The 27,727-nt window shown below is 54.3% G+C and overlaps 1 protein-coding gene, 1 long non-coding RNA gene and 1 other non-coding gene across 5 annotated transcripts; 2 read left to right on the forward strand and 1 right to left on the reverse strand.

The window, feature by feature from the left end:
• The first annotated feature begins 5,137 nt into the window (after positions 1-5,137).
• Positions 5,138-22,903, forward strand: LOC122486127. 2 transcript variants are annotated; one of them, XR_006298019.1, is made up of 7 exons: positions 5,138-5,250; positions 5,703-5,785; positions 8,408-8,493; positions 8,621-8,659; positions 10,449-10,744; positions 12,701-12,706; positions 22,892-22,903. It is a non-coding gene; the product is annotated as an uncharacterized LOC122486127 (long non-coding RNA). The 2 variants fall into 2 exon arrangements; XR_006298018.1 differs by lacking the exons at positions 12,701-12,706; positions 22,892-22,903 and having other exon boundaries at positions 10,449-10,823.
• LOC122486217 lies at positions 8,218-8,297 on the forward strand. Its single transcript, XR_006298067.1, has one exon. It is a non-coding gene; the product is annotated as a small nucleolar RNA R38 (small nucleolar RNA).
• ST6GALNAC2 (ST6 N-acetylgalactosaminide alpha-2,6-sialyltransferase 2) lies at positions 12,022-27,727 on the reverse strand. 2 transcript variants are annotated; one of them, XM_043585653.1, is made up of 9 exons: positions 27,515-27,713; positions 24,072-24,132; positions 19,730-19,904; positions 18,925-19,093; positions 18,416-18,554; positions 17,003-17,106; positions 15,205-15,288; positions 13,965-14,064; positions 12,022-12,799 (listed from the first exon to the last, which is right to left on the reverse strand). In XM_043585653.1, exons 1-9 carry the CDS (start codon positions 27,637-27,639, stop codon positions 12,632-12,634), a joined length of 1,125 nt encoding a protein of 374 aa, XP_043441588.1. In that variant the 5' UTR covers positions 27,640-27,713; the 3' UTR covers positions 12,022-12,631. The 2 variants fall into 2 exon arrangements, with proteins under 2 accessions (XP_043441588.1, XP_043441590.1); XM_043585655.1 differs by having other exon boundaries at positions 12,736-12,852; positions 27,515-27,727.

The raw sequence follows: 27,727 nt of genomic DNA on the forward strand, positions 1-27,727 counted from the left end.
CGAATCGTACATTTTAAATGGATGCGTTTGGTTGTATGTAAATTACACCTCAATAAAGATGACTTAAAGAGTTAAAAAAAAAAAAATCAATGAAGACCTGATCCTTGTCTGGCTCACAGGCTGGTGGAAACAAATAATCACGAGACAGTGAGCATCATAAGAAGTATGCTCAGGGGCGCCTGGGTGGCGCAGTCGGTTAAGCGTCCGACTTCAGCCAGGTCACGATCTCGCGGTCCGGGAGTTCGAGCCCCGCGTCGGGCTCTGGGCTGATGGCTCAGAGCCTGGAGCCTGTTTCCGATTCTGTGTCTCCCTCTCTCTCTGCCCCTCCCTCGTTCATGCTCTGTCTCTCTCTGTCCCAAAAATAAATAAACGTTGAAAAAAAAAAATTTAAAAAAAAAAAAAAAAAAAAAAAAAGAAGTATGCTCAAATAACAAGAGTTCTTTCTTTTTCAAGTTTATTTTTATTTATTTTGAGAGAGAGCGCGTGCGCGTGAGCAAGCAGGGGAGGGGCAGAGAGGGAGAGAGAATCCCAAGCAGGCTCGAAGCCATCACTACAGAACGCGATGCGGGGCTCGATCTCACGAACCATCAAAAATTGGACGCTTAACCGACTGAGCCACCCAGGCGCCACGAGAGTTCTGTTTATTTAAAGTGCTCCCTTGTGCCAGGCCCGTGGAAGCGTTTTGCATGTACTGTTCTAAAATTCCAGATAAGAAAAGAGGCTGAGAGGCACCTGGGGGGACTCAGTTGGTGAAGCGTACGACTTCGGCTCAGGTCACAATCTCACGGTTCGTGAGTTCAAGCCCCGCGTCGGGCTCTGTGCTGACAGCTCAGAGCCTGGAGCCTGCTTCGGATTCTGTGTTTCTCTCTCTTTCTGCCCCTCCCCTGCTCGCACTCTGTCTCTCTCACTCTCTCAAAAATAAACATTAAAAGGGGCGCCTAGGTGGCTCAGTCGGTTGAGCGTCTGACTTCAGCTCAGGTCACGATCTCGCGGTCCGTGAGTTCGAGCCCCGCGTCGGGCTCTGGGCTGATGGCTTAGAGCCTGGAGCCTGCTTCCGATTCTGTGTCTCCCTCTCTCTCTGCCCCTCCCCCGTTTATGCTCTGTCTCTCTCTGTCTCAAAAATAAATAAACATTAAAAAAATAAAAATAAATTAAAAAATAAACATTAAAAAATAAAAATGAAAAAAAAATAATAAAAAGAAAAGAGGCTGAGACAGAGGGGGAGGTCATTTGCCCAGGGATACTCAGTTAGAAGCAGCAGGGCTGGGGCTCGATCCCAAGCCTGTCTGGGTGCAGAGCATGTGCTAAACCAGCCTGCGACAGAACACCGAGGAAAGAGCTCGGGACCGTTGCAGCTTCTCAGGTGAGACTTTGCGGAGGGGGTATTGACATAGGAGTTGGAATTTGCTCAGCAGAGAAGAGGATGAAGGGAAGGAAATTTCAAGGCAAAGGGAACAAACAGTATAAGCAAAGGCTGGGCAACAGTCGTGAGAAGGCAGGGTTTCTGGGAATGGAGAGACGTGTCCTGAAAAGAGCAGAAGAGGTCAACAGGACATTACACATTCTTCACATACGCCCTTATTTTTTAAGAACCCATTAAGCAATAATTTTATGAGAGGCAACAGCTCTTCAGAGCAGGCAAGTGAAATGCCTGCTGTTGGCAAACACAGGAAAGAACCCACTGCAATGCCAAGGTCGCCTCTTCTCCGTAAATAGGGTACACTTTATTGTTTTTTTTTTTTAACGTTTTATTTATTTTTGAGAGACAGAGAGCCTGAGCAGGGGAGGGGCAGAGAGAAAGGGAGACACAGAATCTGAAGCAGCCTCCAGGCTCTGAGCTGTCAGCACAGAGCCCGATGCAAGGCTCAAACTCGTGAACTGTGAGATCATGACCTGAGCTGAAGTCACACATTTAACTGACTGAGCCATCCAGGTGCCCCTCCTTTTATTTTGCCCTGACTCGTTCTTTCGGAGAGTTATAATTTAAAAAAAAAAAAAAAAAAAGATTTGGGACATGTCGATCAGATAATTTAGGATGGTTTTGACTCTAACAGAACACTAAACTGAAGATGGCCGAAACAGTAAGGAGATTTTTTTTTTTTAAATCGCACATTCTGCGTGTCACTGAAACTAACATGCCATTGTTTGTAAGATGCCTCTCGCATTCAGAAACTCAGTAAAATGTAAAAATATGTGACTCTGAATCAGAACAAAAGGTCTGAAGGTAGGGGGCTTCAGGACTGGGATTTTGGCAGTTCATCATCGCAGACTCTACGTTTTTGGTTTCCACTCTGCCGGGTCAGATTTTGGCCTCTTGCTTTGCAGCAAGCCTCACGGATGCAAGATGGCTGCCACAGCCTCGAGCATCACATCTTCGCGGTGTCCCAAAGCCAGAAGAGAGGCTGCTGTTTTTCAAAACAAGAAAACTTTCCCCAACTTGGCAGAATTGCATCACAAACCCATTTCTGAATTCCTGGCAGAAGGAATAGAGTTACCGCAAGGGTCTGGTGCAAACTAATCGAGACTCACCCGTAGGGCTGGGGAGGAGCTTCCCGCCACTGGAGCACAAAGTCGTCCAGTAGCTCTGATCCGTTTGTAAGATGCAGAAACAACAGCTGTGGGCTGGCGATGAACGGTGCTGCTGCACAGACGAACTTCCTATAAATCGTGGTGCCACTGTTCACAGTGTAAGCAGTCCACTGCTTGGGATAAACCTACCCACCTTCTGTTCTGGCTGATGACGGGAAAGATTTCCCTTCCAGGTTAAGAAATTAACCTCAGTATTCCAAAGACTCTGTTTCCTATTCATGTGGGTTTCAGAGACCATGTTTTAAATCCTATCAGTGGATGGGACTCGGCAAGCTAACCACCTGAACACAGCAGGACAGCTGACTGCATTTCACCCCGGTGCTCAGAGCCAAGGTCCTGGACCAGCACTTTGGCTCTGTTCAGCTTGTGATCTACTTCTGTCACTTACGGCTAGACTGTGTGACTCTTTCCACGTCAGTAAATACAGAGCCACACTAGCCTTGACTGACAGCTACATACTAATTCCACCGTACGTTAAACACTCTAACGTCCCAGACCTCACCAGCAATGAGAGCAGAAGAAATCACAACACTACCACTTTGGTCTCAACAGCTCTGAACCCCTGCCTGCTAGTTCAGAAATCTGATGCATCCTTTGTTGTCTTTCCCACTGATTTCTGGACTGCCCGGGCAGCGTGCCCGACATGTGCTCCGGCACCAGCCCGCTCACTGCGTTTTGCTCTGTCCTCTTGGCCACTGCCCAGCCGCCCGTGCCAGCCCACCCGCTGTGAGCCTGCTGCTCTTCCATTAAGTGCCTTGTCGGTGTCAAAGTTACACCGTGGACCATGGCACAGGGGCCCCTCACCACACAGTAGGTGGCAACTGGTCTGGGACTCAAGACGCCCCTGCCAGAGCCCAGAGCCTCAGTCTTGTACCCATCAACCCCTGCAGCCTGCCGTCCTCACCCCTCCTGCCCTAAAGTGGCTCAAAACCATGGAACAGTTGCCCCCCCTCGCCCCGCCCGCCGATTCCATCCCTAACCACCCCTACAAACACACAAAACCCCTCTTTGCTCCCCTCCCCCCACCCCCCAAAGCCCTGTAATATGACTGATGTATAGATATATGCAGTTCAGTAAAACTTAGTGCTAAAAGCATGGATTCTGCAGGGCTGAGATCAAACCCTGACTCCAGCAATTACTAGTTGTGTGAATTTGGGAAAGTTACCTCGTCTCTCAATGCTTGCATTCCCTCCTCTGGAAAACGGGGGTAGTGACGGCACACTTCACAGGGCGGTGGTGCAGATTAAAGCAATCGACACACATAGGGTCCAAAAGTCGTGAATGGCACAAAGTAGGTGCTATGAAGTGTTCGCTATTACTATGCTGTGCCTGCAGCAGGTTGCTTGCCGACAGACAAGCAGCTTCTCGTAACTTCTACCCTCAAAATTCCCTCTCCAAGTCTGAAATGAAAGGAACTTAGTTTACAGCGAGGGAACCCACGCTTCCCTTTAGTAATACACAAAACAGTGCCTTTAAGGGCAAGACAGAGACCCTTAAGAGTCAATTTCACATGACAGAAGTTACTGCTAAGTGAGTCAACTATTATTTGTTGAGTGCTTACTGCCGGCAGAGGCAGCGGAATACCAACGAGGCCCTGTGAGGAAATTAAAAAAGAAAAAAAAAAAAATAATTAAAAGCGACGTCTCCTGCCTTGAAGAACTTACAATCAAAATTAAGGGAGGCAAACATAAACAAATGTGGTAACGTGAAGATAAGCGCCTGCGACATTCGGCCATATACAGAAAAATATAACCCAGACGAAATGCCCCTGAGAACCTTGCTAAAAGGGTCGAAGAGAATGGGGAGAGGCTAATGCAGAAGAGGTTTCCCGGGCTTGCAAACTTAATTTCCGAACAGGTGTAAATTGTGGCCCTGACTCTAGTTGTTTCTCCCGATTGCTACTTCAAACACGGAGCCAGAGTGTTGCCTGAAAAACAGCGGTCAGAAGGGGCGGTGGGTGCTACACCATTCCCAGTTTTCATAATTTATTTGCTCCCCCGTCGGAATTAAAGCCACAGGGCGAGAGCCGCTGAGGGTCAGTCGGATAGCTGCTCGCTGGCGCCCCCTGCCGCCGGAGCCTCCCCGCCCCCCGCCCCAGCTTCACCTGCGGCGGCGCCCGACGCCCCCACAGTGCCCTGGGAATCAGCACCCCCTTCTCTAACGCAACCCATCACCCAGATGACCCCTCCCCGCCCAAGGTGAACTCCGCAGGACAATTAAGAACGAAATCCGGCCGGGCCTCGGTTTCCTTATCCATTTCCCTCGTGAGCCCCCCCAGCCCCGCCCCCCACTTTGTAAGCCAACCCAGTCTTGGCCAGGGACAATCCGTGGACACGAGATAAATGGCTGTAACTGAAACAACCGTCCATCTTCGTTTTCTTCAAAGATCAGGCCTCCCACCCCAGGCTCTCTACTGTCCCTGGTGGCGGCCACCGCAGCTCCAGGCTCTCGCTGAGGTTGCGGCCGCCCCCAGCGACGGTTGTTTGGACTACATTTCCCATGAGCCTTTTCCCAGCATCGCGAGAGCTCTGCCGAGACTGCCGCGAAGACTTGCGCGCAGGCGCGGTTCCGCCTTCTCGTCGAAGCAGGCCGCGTGGCGGGGAGTCATGGCGGCCTCTGTCTGGCCCGAACGCGACGAGCAGTCTCGGGTGTTTGGTGCTGGTAAGGCTGCGGTGGTCGGGAAATGGGGTCTTCCTTGACCCGACGCTGGTTCACTTGGCCCCCCTCTTTCTTCAGAGGCCACGATAAACCGGCGTCGCGTCTACCGTGGTTGGGGTTAGTTGAGATACTGGGTGAAAGAACGCTTTCTGAATGGTTCGAGTGTTAACGGTTGGTGGGAGAGAGCTCAAGCCCTTTTTTGGAGCCTTTATTTTTCAGGGAGGTTCTTCCAGCCTGCGCAGCCCGGTGAGCCGCACAGCCACCGCGTGCCGGCCCTGCGGGTCTCCCAGGGCCGCCCCGGGAGAGGGCACCCGAGTACTTCCTCCTGGAGGGTCTTGTGAACGGCCCCATTCCGTAGTTTTTATTCCATCCTACAGTTATAAGTGGGATTGCAGATTTTGGAAAGTCGTAAGTTTACAACGAACCGTCCATGCTCACTTTTCCCTTCCCCACAGGCTTTTCTTCGTCGTCTGCGGAGACCGCGAGCAGCAGACCTGCAGGTTGAAGTTTAAAAGCGACGGATGGAGCCCTGAAACGGGTAAGAATGGGTGCCGGCAGGACCTGGGTGGTCACCAGAAGTGAGAAAGTCGAGATGATGTGCAGGCCTGTCACGTTCGGCCGCCTCACCCCGTGTTCTGATTTTAAGTTTAATTTTATGAACACGTCGACGCATAAATCCAGTTAGGGTGAGAAAAATGGACCCAGAATCCGGAAATGAGTAGGGTCTGTGCCGGTGTAATTTGGGGCCACTAGGTGTCACTGTTTGGAACTAAAATGGTTGCTGCATACTGGGGTGCAAGAGAGACTCAGGAAATGGGTGTTGGTTGCGGTGGGGGGTGGGATTTAGAAATACTTGTGCGTGATTCAAAGTTATCCTTGTGTGAAAGGACATCTTTTCTGAAGACTTCTGATGCCTTGAGGCTCAGCTTTTTAAATAACCAATCTTGAGAACGTCTTAACGTTGCTTCTGTTAGGATGAAATAGGTTGTCCGTGTTTCTCTTATAGATGATTTAAAGTTCTGGGGTTTATTTATTTTTTAATGTGTGTTTAATTTTGAGAGGGAGCGTGAGCAGGGGAAGGGGGAGAGGGAGACACAGAATCTGAGGCAGGCTCCAGGCCTCCAGCGGTCAGCACAGAGCCTGCCATAGGGCTCGAACCCATGAACCGTGCGTGAGACCATGAGCTGAGCCGAAGTCTGATGCTTAACTGACTGAGCCACCCAGGCACCCCAGGTTTGGGGTTTTGTTTTGTTTTTTTTAATCATTTAATTTGAGAGCATGAGCAGGGGAGGGACAGAGAGAGAGGGAGACAGAATCTGAAGCGGGCTCAGAGCTGTCGGCGCAGAGCCCAACACGTGGCTAGGGGCTGGAACTCACAAACCGGGAGCTCATGATCTCAGCCAAAGTCGGATGCTTAACCGACTGAGCCATCCAGACGCCCCGGTGAAAACCATTGAGTGTAAGGGTTTTTGTGATGAAATTTCTATTAATGGAAATAAGTCTTTTTAGCTCTTTGCCAGAATTGCATAAGTTAGGGTCCCTTTAGTGTCCCATCTGTTAGATTTCAGGGATGCGAGCCTCCCAGGATTGTTACCGCCTGGGTAAGGGAAGTGGTGTGGAACCCTGCTAGGCTCCTTCCCAAACATTCTCCCACCAAACAATTTCTAACAAGTCTTATGTGCAGTAGTTATTTTCTCCTTTGCTACTGAGTAAAGAAACTGAGGCTTAGAGTTACATAGCTGTTATTTATTGTTGTTTTGTTTTTAAAGAACCATAAAAATAGGGCAAATTGTGTGGGGGTGCTAAAACCATTTTTCAGTCTCATTGAAGAATTATTGAGGTCCGATTAGACCAGTTGGTGGAGGGGGTGGGGGCGGTTAGACCAGTGGTTCTCTGCTGGGGGGTGGAGGATGCTAATGGGATCTAATGGATGCTGCTTAGTATCCTGCAATGCCCAAGACCGCCCCCCACGACAAAGACTATCTCCCCAGAACCTCAGAGCTGAGGTTGATGAAACCTTGTATTAGATGAATTTGAAAGATGCAGGCTCTAGTCTCAGGCTGTTGTGAGATAATCCCACCAGAGCTTTATCTCTTTGTCAGACAGTGTTCCTGCTTTCCAGACCTGGCTATACCTCCGAACTACCTGCAAAGTGTTTAAATGTACACCTCCAGCCACGGGTGTGCGTGGCCCTGGAGTGAGCCCAAGAATTGTGTGGCTGTTTCAAGAACAGTTGTATGGGAGAAATTAGACAATCTGATCTACTTTTAGCTCAGGGATTTTTATTGCAGCAAGATTATAGCCCTGGCTATTTTTAAGTAGCTCTTGGGGCAGATCTATAATCCTCTACTTAAAAAACTGATCTTGCTCTGTGGATCCTTTTCATACGCATAGGTGAGCGAAGGAGAAATGACCTTGTGTCATGTTGCCTCTTGGCAGCAGGTCCCCTTTGTACAGTTGGCCTTGAACGGGCTTCCTGGAAGAAGTAACCGCACTGTCTGGAGCATTTTACCGACAGATAAACCCCATACTCCGTTCTCAGGCACTTTTGCTCTGGTAGAACCTGTCTTTGAAAGGGCAGGGGGGCACCTGGGGGGCTCAGTTGGTTGAGTATCCACTTAGGCACAGGTCATGATCTCCCGGCTCGTGGGTTTGAGGCCCTTGGAGCCTGCTTCGAATTCTGTGTCTCCCTCTCCCTGTGCCCCTCCCCTGTTTGTGCTCGCTCTCTCTCTCTCTCTCTCTCTCTCTCTCTCTCTCTCTTTCAAAAATAAACATTAGAAAAAAATTAAAAGTAACGGGCAGGAAGTGTCATTGAGTCAGATCTGGGATGCTGGGCACTAGGTGTCAACAGTTTTTACCTTTGACGGAAAGTTAATACACAAGTTTGAGCATACTTCATGAGGGACGTAGAGCAGAATTTGGTAGGGGAAGAAGAATCTGCCTGCGCTGTAACTGGCTGGCTGGTGGGAGCTGAGTCCGTGATGATGTAAAGTTATCCCTGTCTGAAGGCAAAGAAAGGCCTGTGTGGAATGTGGATGTCTGAAACTCAGTTTCCCAGGTTGGCTTTCTGGAAAATTCAGGTCTGATTTGAAAGTGAGCTGCTTGAGAGTACCCGTGTGTATCTTCAGCAGGTTTTTCTCTTGCAATTTCTCCTCGCCAGGTACAGTCCCAGCCTCGGTTTCTGAGGCTGAAAAAGGACCCTCCAGAAGTAGCTGCCGGCGGCGACGTGTCTGAAGAGGCTTTCTGGTGTGTGTTAAGGAGAGATCTTGTGAACAGACGCGGCTGGCATGTTTGGTTTTGCCGCTCCTGCCCTGGGCTTAGGATTGTGCTGAGCGGCAGGGAGATGGTAACACAGGTCTGTTTTCTTTGCTAGATGTCCGCAGCGTGTGAGTACGGGACTGCTTCGCCTCAAGTAAGTGAAATGATTCTTCCCCTGTTGCTTTGTAGTGTTTCTTTGTTTTTCTAAGCCCCGCAAGCCTATGATGGTTAGTTATCCCTGTCTGAAAACCTTGGCTGAGGGGAAACCCATCTATTCTGAGGCTTTGGGGTTTGTCTCTGTGCTCTTAAAAGTTCAGGCTTGGGGTGCCTGGATGGCTCTTTCGGTTAAGCCTCCGACTCTTGACTTGGGTTCAGGTCATGATCTCCTGGTTCATGAGCTCAAGCCCCGTGTCGAGCTCTGCCCGGACGGTGTAGTGTGCGCTCGAGATTCTCCATCTCTCTGCCCCTCCCCGTTTGCACTCTCTCTTTCTTAAAAATAAGTAAAAAACTTAAAAAAAGTTCAGGCTTTATCAGGGATCAAACTGAATGGACTCCAGAGGGAACTGTGTCTACCCGGCCAAGACCCTATGCATTGTCCCTCTGCAACTTGAAAACCGACAGTGCAGCTGCCTTGTCACGCTCTAGGCCCCTTGATTAATGGTTCTGACGGTACAGGCTAGAGGAGGTGCCAGAAATGGGCAAGCAGCCCAGTTTGGGGTCATGTTCTTAACTGGGGTATGAAAGAGTGCTTGTCACACATTTTAAGGCAATGAAAGCACTCTTTGAAACAGACGGGAATGTAGAAAGTCTGCCAGCTGTGGCGGTGTGAATGTGCGAGGACCGTGACCCCCTCGGCACCGCATCCTGACGTTCAGGAGAGAAGGGCCGTCCTGACACCGGCAGGGCTATCAGGTTTCCGGGTGCTTTGTTTCCAGCAGCCGGGAGCTTTCCGCAGGGCTCACGCCGATCGTGTGGTCATGTCTGCGCGACGTGATTGGCGAGAGCCGCCTCGGGTGGCAGAGGGCCGGGTTGGCTGGCACGTGAGCAAGCAAGTAGCAGAGCGGTGCTGGGCCGGGACGGTGTCTGGCGCTGTTCCCGTTGAAATGCCAGGCTTGAAGTGGGCACGTGGCCTTTTTCTGTTCAAATTGGGAGGTATGTGTGGGCTCTTTAAGGTCACATATTTGTTCAGTCACCAAGGAGGCTAGATTTGGGGTGGGATTTAATAAGCCTGAAAACTGGCCCCAGCAGCTTACAGCCTGGAAGTAAAACCCAGTAAAACCCAGTAAAAGGATGTGTTAGCGAGTGGGGAAACCCGCTTCTTGCGTTACGGTTGCCGCTGAGCTGAGTGGATGTGACTGCTCCACGGGACTTGCATAGGCATTTAGGTCTGACCCCAGGTCTGACCTCCAGAAGAGGGTCAGATGTGAGTGTCTCCAGACTGGCCATTGCCAGACACTGTTCCCTTTGAGCATCAGCTCCCCAGGGCACGCTGCAGTGTCGAGTCCCCTGGGAACCGCACCGGCCTGCACCGATGGTGCCTTCAACAGTGTGGGCCTAATGCTTGGCTAGAACGACTGCGGCTACCATTGCCTTTTCTTCTCTAAATTAGCGTCTTTATTTTTTTATTTATTTTTTTTTTTTAATTTTTTTTTTTTTAAACATTTATTTGTTTTTGAGACAGAGAGAGACAGAGCATGAATGGGGGAGGGGCAGAGAGAGAGGGAGACACAGAATTGGAAGCAGGCTCCAGGCTCTGGGCCATCAGCCCAGAGCCCGACGCGGGGCTCGAACTCCCGGACCGCGAGATCGTGACCTGGCTGAAGTCGGACGCTTAACCGACTGAGCCACCCAGGCGCCCCTAAATTAGGGTCTTTAAATGTAGCCCTCAGTCTTGAGTCACCTGGTTGGCTGTTGTATTGAATGATTCTCCTTTGGTCTTGCAGGTTCTCTCCCCAGTGATGCCAAGTTCTGTGCCAGTTACTAATGCCTGTGAAGCAATTCCCCCCTGCCCCCCGCCAAAGGAGAGCGACTTCAGAGTTGTTTGGACTTCGTCTCCAAAAAGCAGCCAAAGGCTGTGAGTGACTTTATCCCGGAAAATATTTGGCAGTTGGTCAAATCAGGGCATAGCTAAAATTCGCTCATTGGCGAGAATGCGGCGGCGGTGGACGGAAGGCGGTTAACGTGTACACGTTCTGTTCGAGGAAACTGAGGGGATGCAGGTGTTCAGCCTCGGAAGAACGTTTCATCAGGGTGGATTTCCTGTGAAGTTCTGTCTTGGGCTTAAATTTTGAAGTACAAATAAAAGTGTTTAAAAACGGGCTTTGTGATGGATTCCACATTGAGACCCACGTTACGGGCTTTTACTCAGTGCTCAGCTAACAGTGTTCTTGTAGAAGTGAAAGTTTCAGAGAATACCATTAAGTAGGGTTAACAGTTAACACAGGATGCAGTTGGATGTTTTGTTTGCTAAGTTTCCCCCCAAGTCGATTTTCTGTCCCTCTTAATGGGTGGCCACCCACACAACCTTAGCACTTCTCGCATCTGACAGACTGACAGAATGTTCTGATAGCTGCAGATGTGAAGGGGCTAGGGACAAAGTGTTACGGACACAAGGGGGTCAGGAGTCCTAGCTTGGGCTGTGCCAGCTTATCAAGGTAGTCGTGTTTCTTTACTAGTAAAGGTCATTGTGTCAGACCCCAGGATGGACTGACTCTGTACCATGGGTCCCACATTTGATGGTATTCTTTCTGGACCATGTATTCTATCCAGAGAAACATACTCCGTACTGTGCTATCCTGGAGACCAAGGGACAGTTTGTTGCCAAGCTAAAGTGGCGAGAGGCCTTGGCCTCCCGCTGTTCTGAACTGTTCACCCCTCCCTTCCAATCTAAACTGTTCTCTAGCATCAGCTATGGTTTCAAGTAGCTGCCTCACTCATGAAAGCCCAGTCTCTGTTCTTTTAACCCTGTCTGAATTTCTAAAGTAGAATTTTGATTCCAGTGTTGGTTCATCCCTCTCGTTAAATGTGCTGATAGGATCTACCTTCCAAAACCACAGAGCCAGAGGCCCGCTCCTGGCTGTTGGTGGATCGGCCAGTGGCGATCAGTGCCATGTCGGGAAGGCTCTTGCCAGCCGGCCCTGGGGAGACTGCCCCCCCATCGCCCCCAGCGTTGCCTGATACAGCAGATGAGACTGCCAGGTTATTAGGCATCAGGCCAGTAAACCCAAGGCTGAAGGGCTATACGGTGATCACCAGCTGAGTTGAGACCTTACCTTCCGTAGAAGCCCATGTAATTGGTAAAGCCAAGATGTGAAGCTGAGGGCTCATTACCTGATGTGCTAGTGGCAAGGCAGTGATCGCTCTCCAGTGGGACTTCCCTTGGGCAGGCAAGCCTTCTGTGTGGTGGGCCCCTGTCAATACCAGGACATGCCCATGGTTCTTGGATTCTCTGATCTGCATGCCAAGCCCTCCACGGTGTCCTGCCCCGGTCCCCCCGACAGACAAAAAAGACAGAAGTGGTCATCTATCATTTATGCAATTAACCAGTTTCAGAATACATTCTGCCTCTTGCGTTCTGATTGCATCGCGGGGCAGAAGGAAGTTGGTTGCGTCCTCAGGTGGTGTAGGTGTCTTGGAGTCCAACTGCTTTGGAGTCGGCTGGACACACTGGTGGGAGGGTGCGGCTGGGGGGAGCGTGTGCGCGCCTGGCTGCTGCTGGTCGGCCAGCATCTTCAAGTCGCCCAGTGCCAGCTGCTGGCTGGCTTTGAAGATCCTTCGCTCCTGAGTATGCTTGCCCTTTGCTGGGGAGGGTCACAGTCCCCTCTTGTGTTACCTTTCGTTGTAAAATGCCCAGCAGAGCGGTCTTCCCTTCACCAGGGTCGGAATGTGGGGCTCAGACCCAGGAGGGAGGGAGTCTTCTTGGAGGAACCAAGAACAAGTGTCCCGCAGTGAACACGCTTCAGTGACAGTCCCGAATCCACTTCTCCATGCCCTCTAGAGACGAAGGGGTGGGCGGAGGGGAGCTGGAGCCCTTCTCAGACTGAAAAGATAAGGCAGCTCTGGCCACGTGGGGAGTCAGGGCCACAGGGCCACAGCTGCGGGAACAGAGGGCTTGGGTACTTGAGGGTCAGCGCTGGTACAGTCGGAGGATGCCGGCCTTGTGCAGGTCCTTCCACAAGGTGGCTTCCAGGGACAGGTCGTGGTTGACGTAGAAGATCAGTGGCTTCTTTATTCGCTCAAAATAGTGGTCAGAAAATTTCCAGTAGTTGCTGGTGATGAATCCATAGGCACTAACCTAGACAAGGATGGCCCCTGAGTTAGCGTTCACTGAGCTAGGTGCAGACAAACCTGTGAAGTGATAAGATTACAGAAAAGCACAGAAAAGCACAGCACACACACCCCCGACCCCCCTTCTTAGATGCCACGCTGAAGACACAGGTAAACAGCAGTTCGAGCTCACGCCAGCGTCAGGCACTTGGGCTCTTGGACGTGTCTCCTCAGCCCCACAATAATCTTAGGTACTATCTTCATGTCACAAATGAGCGGGGAGCGCCTGGGTGGCTCAGTCGGTTAGGCGTCCCGACTCTTGATTTCTGCTCAGGTCGTGATCTCGCTGTCAGATCGGGCCCTGTGTCAGGCTCCGCACCGACAGCACCAAGCCTGGTGGTTGGGACTCTCCCTCTCTCTCTGCTCCTCCCCTCCCTCTCAAAATAATAAACTTAAACAAACAGGGAAGCGAACAGGTCTTCAGTCACAAGCCACTGAGTGGCCAGGCTGGGTTTGAAACCCTGGTCCATGATGTCTGGGCAAAGCCATCATCTCCGTGGTGAAGCCCAAGACGGAGGCAAAAGCCCATCACTACTCCTGTCCCAGTCTGATGGGAACGTAGTCAAGAGACAGCTGCTGTACAACAGGGAAGAGGTGTGGGGCACCGAAGAGAGGGGACTCCGGTTCCCGTGCTGGCGTTAAGTGTGGGTGACTGCAGACTGTTTCCCGGCTGCCTCCATGTGGCTCCTGTGGGCAACACTGCACTGGGGACATCTGCAGTGATTTCAAAGGTTGCGTGCGGAAGGCCGACTCTGCTGTCAGCTCAGTTCTAGAATGTACTCATGAAAGGATGCGTCCCTGCCACTTCCGTGGAGAAGATTTTGGTTCCGCAAGAACAATCTGGTAACGCGCGCCTTGGGTGTCATAGGGAACGGCAGCCGGGGAAGAGAGGGTGAAGCCCAGAAGTGCTGGGACAGGTGGCTGCCGGAGGAAGGCAAGGCTGCCCCCCCCCCCGCCAGCTGTTCTGGAAAGGACCCTCGAACAGCCAATGTGGAGGTAGCTCGGCCGTCCCCCTCCCTCCCGCCCCTTCCAGAGACCAGCTTGCCCTTGAACCTGGGGAATCCCTTCCCCACAAGATACAGGCGGAGTCCCAGGCTTAGGTCCCACCCACGCTTGTCCTCTGCTCCTGTTACCTGGTCACAGGTGTGCAGAGCTGTCAGCAGCATGAGGGCCCCAGTGCTCGGCATATATAGGTCTCCAAAATTTGTGTTCATCAACTTTGATTTCAGAAACCTGGAGGCCAAAAGAGCCATCAAAACGAGAGAGAGAGAGGATTAGGTCTCGCTCACTTGATGGTTGTGCCCTTTGGCTTCCCGGCTACCGAGTCACACGGGCTGGAAAGCCGGTGAGGACGTCCTGGCCCTTGTAGTGCAATCCGTTCCCCGTTTAGGAAAACCCCAAACGAACCAGATGCAAAAGTCTGGTTCACCGGGGGCGGGGGGGGGGGGGGTGAGAAAGGAACAGGCCCGTGCGGAAGCACCACAGGGACCATCCTTCCCGCTCTGGAAGCCTGAACCCAGCCTAAGTCCCCTCTCCTCTCTGCAGCACCCTGCCTTCCCCGGGGGGGCTAGGGAACCACAGCGGGTCGGGCACAAGTGGCCTGTTTAGTCAGCCTGAGCCCTACCCCCAGGCTTCCCCACATTCCGCCAAGCCGGAACCCCTTATGTGGGACATGAGGGACAGGGCACCCACGTCTGGGGACAGGAGTCACCAGTGAGATGGCGCATGAACCCGCCCCCGGGGGGGGGGGCACACACTCGCAGAGTCCGGAAGTGAGGCCTGACCTCAGCCTTGGATTCACATCTGAACTCTGCCAGACCAGCCACGTAGCCTCTCTGAGCTGGTTTCTTCCTCTGTGGAGTGGGGCTCTCGCCACCGCCTCCAGCTGGCCTCCCCAGACCCACCCGCCGTCCTTCACCCGCTCTCTGTGGCGCCAGCCTGGGGGCTACAGCAGGCCTCTCGACCACGGCCCTACTGACGTTTAGGGCCAAGTCGTTTGTTGCAGGGACGCCCTGCGCATCGTATGATGCTCAACGGCGTCCCTGGTCTCTACTGGCTAGCGGCCCGTACCTAGTGACAACCAGAATGTCTCCAGAGAGGGGGGCAAGTGACTGCCCCCCCCCCACCATGAGAAACCACAGGCAGGGGGAGAGGGACTGAGGGAGGGAAGGAGATCAGGCCACTGCTGCCCCCCAGGCTGATCCCCACGGTCGCCTCGGGCTGGGCCTCGTCCAGGTTAGCTCTCCGGGGAGATTACAGGGAGCGGGCCATACAGGGCCTGCAGCAATCGGGGGGCGGGCGTGCAGGGGGGCTGGAAGGGGAGCCGTTCTTCGTGCGCCCGCACCCCCGCCCCCCCCCCCCCCCCCCACCTACCTCTCCCTCAGGTAGCCGATGAAGTGTGGATGTAGCAGCTTGAATTTCCCGGCAGAGGCCTCTGGTCCGAAATAGGTCTGAGGCCTAGGACCGGTGAAAGAAGTGGGCGGAGCGGCCCGAGCCGTCGTAGGGCGAGTGGGGGAGCAGGCGGAGGGGGGAGGCGCTGGGCCCGCGGCGGTGCCCGCGGTACGGGCGGGGCTGGGTGTAGTAGCGGGAGAAGGGCGTGTAGAAGGTGGCCGGCAGCACGGTGGGCACCACGTGTGGCTTCCCGCTCACCAGGACCTCGGGGGGCGGGGAGTAGGAGAGCGAGGAGGGGGGCGTGAACAGGGCCGGCGGGGTCGGGTAGGAGCAGCTGACCCGGGGGTGGTGGGGAGGAGGGGGCAGCAGGGGGAAGTAGAGGGACTCGGGCACCCGAGGGCGCTCGCAGCCGCGGGGCGGGCAGGGGAAGGCGCAGGGGAAGCACTGGTTCTGGGGCAGGGGCACGGTGGGGGGCTGGAAGAAGGGGGGCTCCTTCAGGAAGCGGGGCACGTAGGGGGCGATGTCGGAGGGGATGCCCCGCACCGGCCCGATGTAGGAGGCCGAGGTGGCCGGGCTGCGGGAGGGGGACCTGGCCACAGGCACGGGAGGGGTCTGGGAAGAGTTTCGAGAGACGGACTTCAGGCCGGACTGGGAAGGAGACTTGGAGGTGGGCGGAGTGGGGGTCTGGGAAGCCCCTCGGGGCACATGTTGGACGTGAGGGCTGGGGGTCAGGGAGGAAGCCCGGGAAGAGGGCTGGGAGGCAGTTGGAGTGGGAGGGTGAGAGGGGGGGCGGGAGGACGACCCCCGGGTGGGGGACGGAGACGGGGCGGAGCCGCCGGAGCTGGAGTAGGCCTGCTGGTTGGTGGGGGTGACATGGTTGGACCGGGACTGGGAGGGGGACTGGGTAGGGGACGGACTGGGGGTGTGGGAGGGGGAGCTCATTGGTGTTGGGGAGGCTCGTGACCACCCGACCGATGTCCCTGAGCCGGCCCCCCCAAGAGCCCGGTCCCGCCCGTGTCACAAAGCCCACTCGTGACCGGGTGCCGCATCATGAGCGATTGTTGGGTGGCACCCGGGCGGGGGCGGGGCCTTTGGGGGCTTAACCCCTAAGGACCTCAGAAGCTGCTCTTTTGGGGGTGGGTGACGTGTTGGGGGTAGGAGGGCTGGACTTGGCGGCTGCAGAGATGGCATGGGTTTCTAAGGACTTGACTCTGGGACAAGGAATTGTCCCCGCGCCACAGGGAGAAGGTTCAGCTGAGGCCGGGACATGGTTCAAAAGAGCTGGACACAGGCCTGCTGCCCAGGAAGGTCGGGGAGAAAAGACAGAGCGTCCTTTGTTCTCTGCAGGACACTGGACCCATGTCACCTGCTCTCCCGTTTCACGGGCACAGCGCTAGGAGGCTGCCCACCAGGGCAAGTGGCGTGGACACCATCCCCCCGCCCTCAGTTTCCAGACACAGTGTGCTCAGCAGGACAGCAGAGCCAGGAGAGGACGGGCCCAGTCAGTGCCGCGGGCTGGGGGGGGCTGCGTGGGTGATGGGGACAGCAGCCCGAAGCTGAGCAGCCAGGGTGGCCCTTCAGGCGGGTTCCTGGGGACCAGCAGGGTCACCTGGGCTTTTCCATGGGGAGGACAAAAGAGCCTAATGGCCCAACACCCTCTTGGATTCTTGGGGACTTCCTTGCTGCCCTCACCCACTCTCCCTACCTGACGGTGGGCCCAGGGAGCAAGCAGGGGGATGATCCCAGCACTACCACACCCTGCACTCATTTGGCGGCTCACCTGTCCCCTTTGTCAGGGCCCTCAGGGACAGGCACACCCAGAATGGCCGATCTCAGCATCACATAGTCACGGATGTCAGAGGGGATGAAGATATAGCGCAGGTCCTGTTGGGGCAACAGAGACACTGAGCCAGCCCCCCTCGCCACTCCCCACCCCTGCCCGAACAAGACCACATCCTGCTCAGATTGGACAGCCCTCTACCCGTCCTGATGGGAGAATTTCTCTTCTCTGCCTGTAATCCCCCCTCTCAACCTCGTGACTAATGAATAGAAAGCAGCAGAAGCGATGCTGGGGGGTGATCTTGGAGACTAGGCCATAAAAGGTCCCTGGGACCACTCTGGGTGAAGTTAGCTGCCATGACCTGAGAACACTCTAGGAGCCTAGAGAGAGGCCGTCTCGATTCCTGCCTCAATTTTTTTTTTAAAGTTTATTTATCTTCAGAGAGGGAGAGAGAATCCCAAGCGGGCTCTGCGCTGTCAGCTCAGAACCCAACGCGGGACTCGAACCCATGAACCGTGAGATCATGACCTGCGCCGAAGTCAGACGTTTAACCAACTGAGCCACCCAGGGTGCCCCGACTGACTGATCCCGGCAAACACCTGAGATCCTGAGCCAAAACCAGTCTACTAGGCTGTTCCCGAATTCCTGACCCACTGAAACTATAAGACAATAAATGTTTGCTGTTTAAAGCTACTAAGTCTGGGGTAATTTGTCAACACAGGGATGAATCATTCCTACAGGTGGTGTGGCCACATCACAAAGCTGCTTCATTTCATTTTACCATGAGTGAAGAGAGGTCCTGCTGTGGCTAAGAGACTCCTGAATTTCCTGCTCCGAGGAGGAAGCTTCTAGAAACTCAACCTTATCCTGGGATCTCCCCTCTTTAGGTGTCACCCTGACGGCTCTTGAGGGAGGGGCAGTGTTCCCGAAAATGGGCGTGGCTGAGGAGCTGGAGGCAGTGAGCAGTCTCAAGTTCTGGCTCCCCGCCCGCCCTTGCTGGGCAAGCTGCTCACTGCTGGAGCCCTTTGAACCCAGCCTCCCTCACAGAAGGACATTCTGGAGGGCAGCTTTTCGAAGCCTGGCCCTGCTGCCACCTTGCTGAATGAAGGGCACCCGGCCTCAGTCTCCTCACCAGGAAAATGGGACTGACGGGCCCACGTACGGTGCCTGGCACCCCACAAGCTTTCAGTAAACACTAGCCATTCGTGCTCTACTCCAGAGGAGTCCTGTGCTGCCTGAAACTATGGGTGTCCCTGTCCAGATCCCCCTCCTCACTGGCCCCGACACGTGCACCCAGGATCCTGGTGCAACCTCTCCATCTCCTGGGCTGGGGCCATGGTTTGCCCCATGGAGGGGCTCTGGGAACAGTGGCGCTGACTGTCCATGGCCTTGCACGCCCGTCAGAAGCCTCACCTGGCCTTGTGGCACAGACGTGAAGCCGAGGTTCCCGTAGGAGATGAGGGAGTTCTTCATTGTGTTCACAGTGAAACCATAGAAGGAGGTCTTGGTGCCCACATCCTTCTCGAAGCCTTTGATCACAGCGCCATTGAGTCTGGTCCAAACAGAGGCCCGTCAGCTTCCTCATGGTCACACGATGCCGTGTTCGTACTTGGATCTGCTGCGTCTGTCCCCAGGTCTCTGTGCAGACCATGCCCTCCGCCCAGGGCGCCACCAGTGGGGGTCGCCAGCCCCATACCCACCCCTCCAGACCTCAAGGGATGCCTGTGAAATGGGCACATCCGGCCGTGGCAGCTCCCTCCCCACTGGCGTGCGGCACCCACACTCCATCTTCAGAGTCTGTCTGCGTATCTGCCTTTGTCCGGGCCCGCTTGTCTCGCTGCCGTCCGAGGCCGGGGCTGCCCCGGGGCTGGCCCTCTTTCCAGCTCCTCTCCCACCGCCCCCCTGGCTCCCGGCCCGCACACCTGAAGACGTAGTCGTGGGCATCGATGTTCAGACCCTGGCGGGAACCATTCAGAATGCCTCCATTCCCCACCACTGCACAGCGAACGCAGTTTGGAAGCGGCTTCCCGGAGGCGGCAAACAGCTTGGAGCTCTCGGAGTCATTCAGGAGGCTCAGGGTGGAGTTGATGGCTGTGGGTGCCAGACAAGGTGGGGCGCTCAGAGGAGGGATGTCATGTTGGAGCCTCCCCAAGAATGCTCCTGGCACCCCATCTGCCAGAGGTCTGACACCAGGGCACAAAGGGTGGAGGGGGGGTGCAGGGAGGGCAAAAGGTCAGTGGGACCGTGGGCTGAACTGGGCGCGGGGTGGGGAGAGGATCTGGCTGTACCCTTAAGTCATCTCAAGACCTTGAACTAGTTCTCTCAAGACTGTATGGCACAATAAAATAATCTGAGGCACACAGGGGTGGGGTGCAGATTGAACGGGGAGGGGGGGCCTCTGGGCAGTTTCCCACAGCAGGAACCGTCGGCAGGCTGAGGTCCCAGAGCCCGTTCTCGGCCACCGTGGACCTTGGTGCCAGCGCCAGAAGGGGAGAGCTGGCTGGCAGGTGCAGCCAAGCCCCTCTCCCTGACCCCGTGGTGCTTGCAGGGGGTGGCAGATATGGGGGGAGTCATACAACGGGGTGGGGGGGGGTGAGCCCTGAGACCTTCCTGGGAAGAGAGGGGCACGGGGTAGGGTGGGGGGGTTGCTATGAGGTCAGGGTCTGCCCCAGAGGAGGGGGTTCACTGGGGCCAGAGGGCTGGGGAGAAGCAGCGGCTGCCGGTTACCTTGGAAGGAGAGCCCCTGCCAGCCATAGGGGGCTTTGTAGTGGCTCAGGCTGTCCCAGAGCTCCTGAGCGAAGAGGCCCCCCGAGAGCAGCACTGGAGTGGAGAGATTGAACAGGGCCCGGAAGTGGGGGTGCTTCTGGATGGCCAGAGAGAGCGGGTGTCGGCAGCGCGGGCTCTGTGGGGCGGGCGCCTTCCCAGGAGCCTGCAGAGCCCGCAGGAAGGTTGGGAGGGAAGAGCCGTCCTTCCCCTCCAGCCCTGGTTCACCCCCAGACCCGCCAGCTGAGCTGACCTGTGTGGCACAGCGGTGTGGCGAGGGCCAGAGAGCTTTCTGGATCTGCCCTGCCCGGCCCTTTCTCTCCTGGATGCCACGTCTCCAGGGCCTGATGGCTCTGGCGTCCTACCCCTTCACTTCACACTTAGAGAAACTTTGGGGCGTTTCCCCACAAAATGGGTTAAGACCCGTCTGCCCTTGAGCGGAAGAGTGCCAGCCTGGGCCTTGGAATCCAGCAGCCGGGACCCAAATCCTAGCTCTGGCAGTCCTCACTGTAAGATTCGTGGGCAACGGGCTGCCGGGATGGTTACCATCATTTCCTTCCAGGTGGTACCTGAACAGTGCCCCCCCCCCACCCCCAATTCTGTCTGCCTAGAATCTTAGAACGTGACCTTATTTGGGAATAGGGTCTTTGCAGATGTGGTTAATCAGGGTGACGTCATATTGGCTCAGGGTGGGCCCTAATCCAATGACTGGTGTCCTTACATAGCCGTGTGAAAACAGACACAGAGACTGGAGTGATGTGACCACAGGCCACAGAAACCGGAAGAGGCAAGGAAGGATTCTTCCCTAGAACTTTCAGGAAGGTGGCTCTGCCGACCCCTTGATTTCGGACTTTCGGGGTTCAGAACTGTGAGAGAATCAATTTCTCTTGTTTTAGCCCCCCACCCCCCGCCCCTACCTCCGGTTTGTGCCCATTTCTTTCAGAAGCCCTAGGATAGTTAGGCAGTGCCTCGGCACACAGGGACCTCGAGGGAGGGTAAAGTACTCAACAGGTTCCAACCCCATCTGCCTGCAACCCCCCGTGTCAGAATCCTGCACAGCCTGGGCCTGGGTGGGGCTACCCTTCCCACCGAAGGGGGCTCTTTGTTAGGTTGCTGGTTTGATGCTGTACGGTCGGTCGCTTCTGCTATAAGGTGCCCTATGGACGGCAAAAACCTACCACGCTGTGCAAAACTGTGCAATCGAAACCCCAGGACTTTTGGGAAAGTGGGATTAGTGGTGCAGCACTCAAAAGCTTTGTGATGCTTTGTGATGCATAAAACACAAGGGGGTGGGGCCTAACAGACGGAAGCACAGTTTCACGCGTCCAGCGGTTAAAATCTACTACTTCTATTAAACGTGTGACCTAACGTTTGCTCATGTTAAGCGGGCATCAGAAGGGTGGCAGCCTGTTACCGTGAAGTAGTGGGAAGAGAGTTATAACACACTCAACGAGGTGCCTATCTGGAGGGGCGCATGTGTGTGTATTTTGCGGATTCCTCCGTGGCTCCCTGTGGTGGCGTGTGGTTTTCTGCATTTAACCTCAGCACTCCCAAGGACAAATCACCCCGAAGCAAACACAAAATTTGTGTTAGTGCTCAAACTGTTTCCTAAGATAACCAACCTTCCTGGAACAAATTCACGTTTTCAAACCAAGCATTGTAGCCGGACTGACTGTACTGATTTCACTACTATTCAGCTTCTCTTTGGGCTGTGTTCCAGGGCCTTCTTTAAGAGATGCCAGGAGAAAACTCTTCAGGTCTTTATATCAGGAAGGGCTGTGCTTCACTTGGGAAGTGGGCTTGCTATTATCTCATGGATGGACACAATGGCAAATTTCCTTCTTCACTGTGGCCGCCAGGAAGCTCAGAGCTAGATACATGGCCCGTCCCTTACACCTTGTGGCACATTTTTCCTGCACTTATCTACATGACGTTGTCTTATTCTCCTACCTTTATTTTTCCTGCGGCCATTTCTTCATTTTATTCTATTTATAGGTTTGTCTTGTTATGTGTATTCAAAAGTCACCCCAAATCCTTTTTTAAAACAGGCGGGGATATGACAATGAGCATCAAGCAGCTCAAGGTGGAAAGAACGTTGGGAAACTTAAAGATGAACCATAAGCACCCAGAAGATGCTTGGGGTTTGTCTTCAGCCCGCAGGCCAAGTGTCTACCCCCGCCTCTGTCCTTAAGATGGGGATGGGGACCCCCCCCCCCCCACCGCCACCTGCCCAGGGCTACCTGCTTTGTGCCTGAACAGCTCAGCTGTTCACTATGTTTGACATGAGAAATTTCTTTCCCTGAGGCCTTGGCTAACAAGTCCGAGTTCGGGCTCTAGGACATTGAAAACACCTCTTAAACCCGAATCGATCCAGAACAACAGTCATGGTCCTGCTGGGCCACAGCACACAGAGCGGGGCAAGGCTGTATTCCTCAGCGGCTCAGAGGACACGCTCTGGGGTCAAAGCAGAGGCTCAAATTCCAGTACCGCCTATTCTCCCAGGGGGACCCTGAGCAAGGTACCTGACCTCTCGGGGCCTCGTGCGTTCGCCCGTAAGAGCTACATGACAGAGTTGCCGTGCAGCTTAAGTGAGAGAATGTGGGTGAAGTGCTGCAGCCCACAGTTAACGCTGACCATTCCTTATGGAGCCGGGCCTAGAAGCTTCTCGAACCCTGCCCTGGGCAAGCTTGGAGCATCTTCCCAGGGTTTGCTTGTTTACTCCAGGTCGAGGAGTTTAAATGTGACTTTTATAGTAAAAAAGACATTTTGAGGGGCACCTGTCTGGCTCAGTTGGTAGAGCCTGCGACTCTGGACCTTGGGGTTGTGAGTTCGAGCCCCACATGGGGTGCAGAGATTACTTAAAAATAAAATCTTAAAAAAAAAAAAGACATTTTGAGTAGGATGTCAAATTCACAGGCCTTTTTAAAGATAAATCACGTTGGGAATGCAAGCTGGTGCAGCCACTCTGGAAAACAGTATGGAGGTTCCTCAAAAAACTAAAAACAGAACTACCCTACGACCCAGCAATTGCACCACTAGGCATTTATCCACGGGATACAGGTGTGCTGTTTCGAAGGGACACATGCACCCCCATGTTTATAGTAGCACCATCAACAATAGCCAAAGTATGGAAAGAGCCCAAATGTCCATCAATGGATGAATGGATAAAGATGTGATGTGTATATATATATATATATATATATATATATATGCACAACAGAGTATTACTTGGCCATCAAAAAGAATGAAATCTTGCCATCTGCAACTACGCGGATGGAACTGGAGGCTATTATGCTAAGTGAAATTAGAGAAAGACAAATATCATATGACTTCACTCATATGAGGACTTTAAGAGACAAAACTGGGGTGCCTGGGTGGCTCAGTCAGTTAAGCATCCGACTTCGGCTCAGGTCATGATCTCACAGTTCGTGGGTTCAAGCTCTGCATTGGGCTCTGTGCTGACAGCTCAGAGCCTGGAGCCTGCTTCGGATTCTGGGTCTCCCTCTCTCTCTCTGCTTCTCCCCTGCTCATGCTCTCTCAATAATAAAAACATTTAAAAATTAAAAAAAATTAAGAGACAAATCAGGTGAACATAAGGTAAGGGAAACAAAAGGAATATAAAAACAGGGAGGGGGACCAAACAGAAGAGACTCATAAATATGGAGAACAAACTGAGGGTTGCTGGAGGGGTTGTGGGAGGGGAGATGGGCTAAATGGGTAAGGGGCACTAAGGAATCTACTCCGGAAATCATTGTTGCACTATAGGCTCACTAATTGGGATGTAAATTTTAAAAAATCAAAAATAAAATTGGGGTGCCTGGGTGGCTCAGTCGGTTGAGCGTCCAACTTCGGCTCAGGTCAGGATCTCACGGCTCGTGAGTTCGAGCCCCGCGTCAGGCTCTGTGCTGACAGCTCAGAGCCTGGAGCCTGTTTGGTATTCTGTGTCTCCCTCTCTCTCTGCCCCTAACCCACTTCCATTCTGTCTCTGTCTCTCTCAAAAATAAATAAACATTAAAAAAATAAATAAAAATAAAAATAAATTTAAAAAATAATAAAATAAAGATAAATCACATGATTTCCCCAAAACTTTTCGCCTGGCTGCACCCCTTCTCTGCTGCTGTGGTACAGGGAACCCTCGTGGTCAGGTCTGGCTGCTCGCTCAGCTCGAAGGTTCACGGTTTGGCTGTTCCAGAGTGCTCTCCCCCAGCAGCCTTCCGAGAATGTTCTCGTTTGCTTTTCTTTTTCACCTCCTCCCTGCTAACTCGAGGATGCTCAAAACTGGCAGAATAGCTGACCTAAGTTTTACCTTTCTCGTCCCGGCGTTTGACACCTCGCGTCCAAAGAATGTTCCAGACCATGTGGCGTTCCTGGGGGAGAAGCAGAAGTAAATCAGGGTTGGACTCAGCTCCAGAGGCTGACAAGGTCTGTCAGGGTCAAAGGTGCCACTCCTTTGATCCTCCTAGGCTCTGATTTTTGCCCATCTCGCTCTCTCTGGAAACAAAATTATTGTCACATGATCATGTTTGGCTCAGCTCTATAAACCCCAGAAATGAAGAAATCCCACGGCAAGCGGCAGAAATACAGCAGAAATACCGAACAGTGAGATGGTGGGTAAAGCACGAAAATAGGAAAGCTTGCCGGCCCCCGCCCGCCGTCAGACGGACCTCCCCGCCAAGGCCCCGGAGGCAGGGGTTACATGGTCCCCCTTCACCTTGGGGTGGGTTGTCCTGCCGCCGGGCTCCTGCCCTACGGCTCCCGATGGCAGGCATGGGGTCTGAAGCCTCATGCCCTAGGTTTGTATCCCACGATCTAAGGAAGTTACCTAATTTCTCCGAACTCTCTGCATCTGTACGGCACATATAATCATAGTGATGTGACTAACAATCATATCCCATATCCAATCGTTGGCAGGATTCGGACAGAGAATCTGTAGTATCTCATACAAAAAGCGTCCTCTGAGTATTAGCTAAAGGAAGGAGTGGTAACCTCTGTGACAGTGTCCCTCGGGGAGGGAGGGCAGGAGCTGAAGCTACTGCCCCATCCCTACTCCCACCTCCCAGGCGACCCCAGCATCAGGGAAGAGAGCAGACAGAAGGAATAGGGGCCTCTGCCTATGCAAATGGGTGTCGGGCTTTCCCCAGACTCCTGCCTCCTCCCCAACCCACGGAGGAGCAGGTGGGGAGGATTTTGGCCGGCAGTTTGCAAGGAAACAAAAGGCCTTTTGTTACTTGCTTCTAAGGTGCCTCCCCAGCTGAGCTGCCTGGGAGCTTGTGACCTGCCTCACTTCAGGTTTCCACAGACCCAGGAGGGCCAGGCCAGAAAGAGCAGGCATGATCCCTTCCCCCATGCTTCTCTCTCCCCCTCTGATGGCCACCTGCCCCCACACCCCAACCTGTAGTTCCTGTCCTCAGCAGGACAGGACCCTCTTTGAAGAAGGACCGGGGACACAGTACCCAGCTCTCAGGGGCAGTGAGACCCCCCCCCCCGGGGGGAGTCCCCTATTCTGTTTTGCTGCTCTGAACACCCCAAACTCAGGGAGGCCTGCTCATCTCTAGAGCACCCCTCCTCCCCCCCCAGTACTCAGTGATTTCTCCCAGCCCCTCCTTCTTAGGAATCCAAGGGCTTCTAGATACCTGTCTGGAGGGCCTGGGAGGAGTGAGGGAGGGGGTCAGCCCACATATGCCCCTCCCGGATGTTTTCCTGACCTGATGAGAAATAACGACCTTGTACAGTGGTCCTTCCCTATCCCGGGGGATGTATTTCCAAGACCCCCAGCAGATGCTTGAGGCCATGGCAAGTACCGAACTCCATACAGACTGTGTGCATATGGATCTGTACGCACTGTGGTTTTTCCTCCACATCCATGTATGTATGATAAAGTTTAATTTATAAGTTGGGCACAGTAAGAGATTCACAGCAGTAATTAATAAAATAGAACAGGGGCGCCTGGGTGGCCCAGTCGGTTAAGAGGCTGACTTCGGCTCAGGTCATGATCTCATGGTTCGTGCGCTGGAGCTCTGCATCGGGCTGTGTGCTGACAGCTCGGAGCCTGCTTGGGATTCTGTCTCCCTCACTCTCTCTCTCTGCCCCTCCCCCGCCCCCATGCTCTTTGGCTCTCCCTTTCCCTCTCTCAAAAATAAATCCATAAACTTAAAAAAACAAAACGCCCAAATGATGCAGGTAACTGGAAGCCTCTGTTCTCACCATCGGCCCCGCCCCCCATAACACAGTTTTGTTTTGTTTTGTTTTTTAAGTAAGTCTAGATATCCTGACGCCCGGAAACTGCTGACCCAGATTCCTCCGCCAAGGGTAAATTCCCGGGTTGCAATGAGAGCCCGGCCTCAGATTCAGTAAGACGGGGTCCCAGCACCCTTCCCTACAGGGCTCTCTGGCCAGGCCGCCTGCTTTCCCACCCCAGCTGGGGAGCTCACGCAGCCCGCCCCCGCCTTCCCGGTACCATCCGGCTTCCCACCCAGCCTCTCCTGGCACTAAACATCCATCTCCTGTAGCGAGGCCCTGCACCACCCCCCCCCCCCCCCCCGGCCTGGGGCGTAAAGACCTTTAAAAACTTTGTTGAGACATAATGGATGTTGGACAACCTCATATTTAAAGTTTATTAGACAACTTTCAAAGGGTGCTTAAACGTGTTTCAAAACATCTTTCACATAAAATTCACAAAGGATTCTCTCCTTCAGCGCCTGGCCTTATGCAATTTCGGGCTCCCGGGAGATTAAGTAACTTCAGGTCACCCTTTGTTCTAAAGGGACGGGGCTCCTAATGGGTTGCACGTGTTTTCTATTGTTTCGCAACTTCAGCTGCCTTTTGACCTTGTTTTCCCGAGACCAGATACCGACTTTGCTTTCATCCCATTATGCCCGGAGCGAGGTTTGGTGAGGAAAGCGCAGGTGGTAAAAACGCGCTCTGGAAGGGAAAGCCTGGGCGCAGAGGCCGGTCGGCGAGACTGGGGGGGGGGGCTTGCGGCCCGCCTAATCCGGACACGGGGCACAGCTCGATCCGCCTCCCAGACGTAAAACCAAGTCCTTTTGAGGCTTCTTCAGTAACTGGCACTATCACCTACCCAACACAGGCTCGAAGGGTTACCCTCGCGGGGCGTGAGTGCAAGGAAGGTGCGCCGGGCGAGCGCGAGGCAGTGGAGCCAGGAGAAGGCTCAAGGAGAGGAACTTGGATGCAGCCCACAAGCTGCCCGTGTTCCCGGGGGAGTGCGCCGCTTCGCGGGATCGCGCCCAGACGGCGCCTATCAAAAGTAGTAACAGAGCAAACGGCGCGCGGGGGACAGAAGGCAGCCCGGCGCGGGGAGGGCGGGGACGGAGCGAGCGGGAAAGGCGACCCGCCACAGGCGAGCTGAGGATCCCGGCGAAGTTGGAACCGCGACTTGGGTCCCTTCCCCCAAAGCAGAGTCGGAGAAGTGGGCCGTTAGCGAGGGAGAGTTCCCGACAAAAACGGGGCTGTTTTTATCTGACTCCAAGTCTGGACAATAGAAAGTGTTTCTAATCAGGGAATCCGGAGGGAACTAACCCACAAGGCTTTCGGGAGCCAGTGGCCGGTGCTCAAGGTGCGAGGTCCTTCTCGGACCCCGACAGCGGAGGTTGGGCGCCCGGGTGGAGGCTCCGGGGACAAAGGGCCCCCGACCCCGGGGAGGCCAACGCGGCGCGCGAACTGATGGGGCCCGGGCTGGGCGCCCCGCGCGTCCCCTGCGCCTTTCCGGTCGGACCGCGCCGTAGCCCCTACCTGGCTCCAGACCGGGGCCCCGGGTAGGGCCCCACCGCCGAGGAGTACAGAGCGAGGAGGATCCCCGAGCAGGCAGCCGTGAGCAGGAACAGCAGCCAGCAGAGCGGGCCGCGCGGGGGCCCCATGCAGCCCTCACCCGCGGGCGCCCCGTCCGCCGCCGTCCCGGGCGGTGGGGAGAGGCCCGGGAGGGCCGGGCGGGACTCCGGGAGGCGG

The sequence above is a fragment of the Prionailurus bengalensis genome, chromosome E1, assembly GCF_016509475.1.
Source record: "Prionailurus bengalensis isolate Pbe53 chromosome E1, Fcat_Pben_1.1_paternal_pri, whole genome shotgun sequence".
Classification (NCBI taxonomy): Eukaryota; Metazoa; Chordata; class Mammalia; order Carnivora; family Felidae; genus Prionailurus; species Prionailurus bengalensis.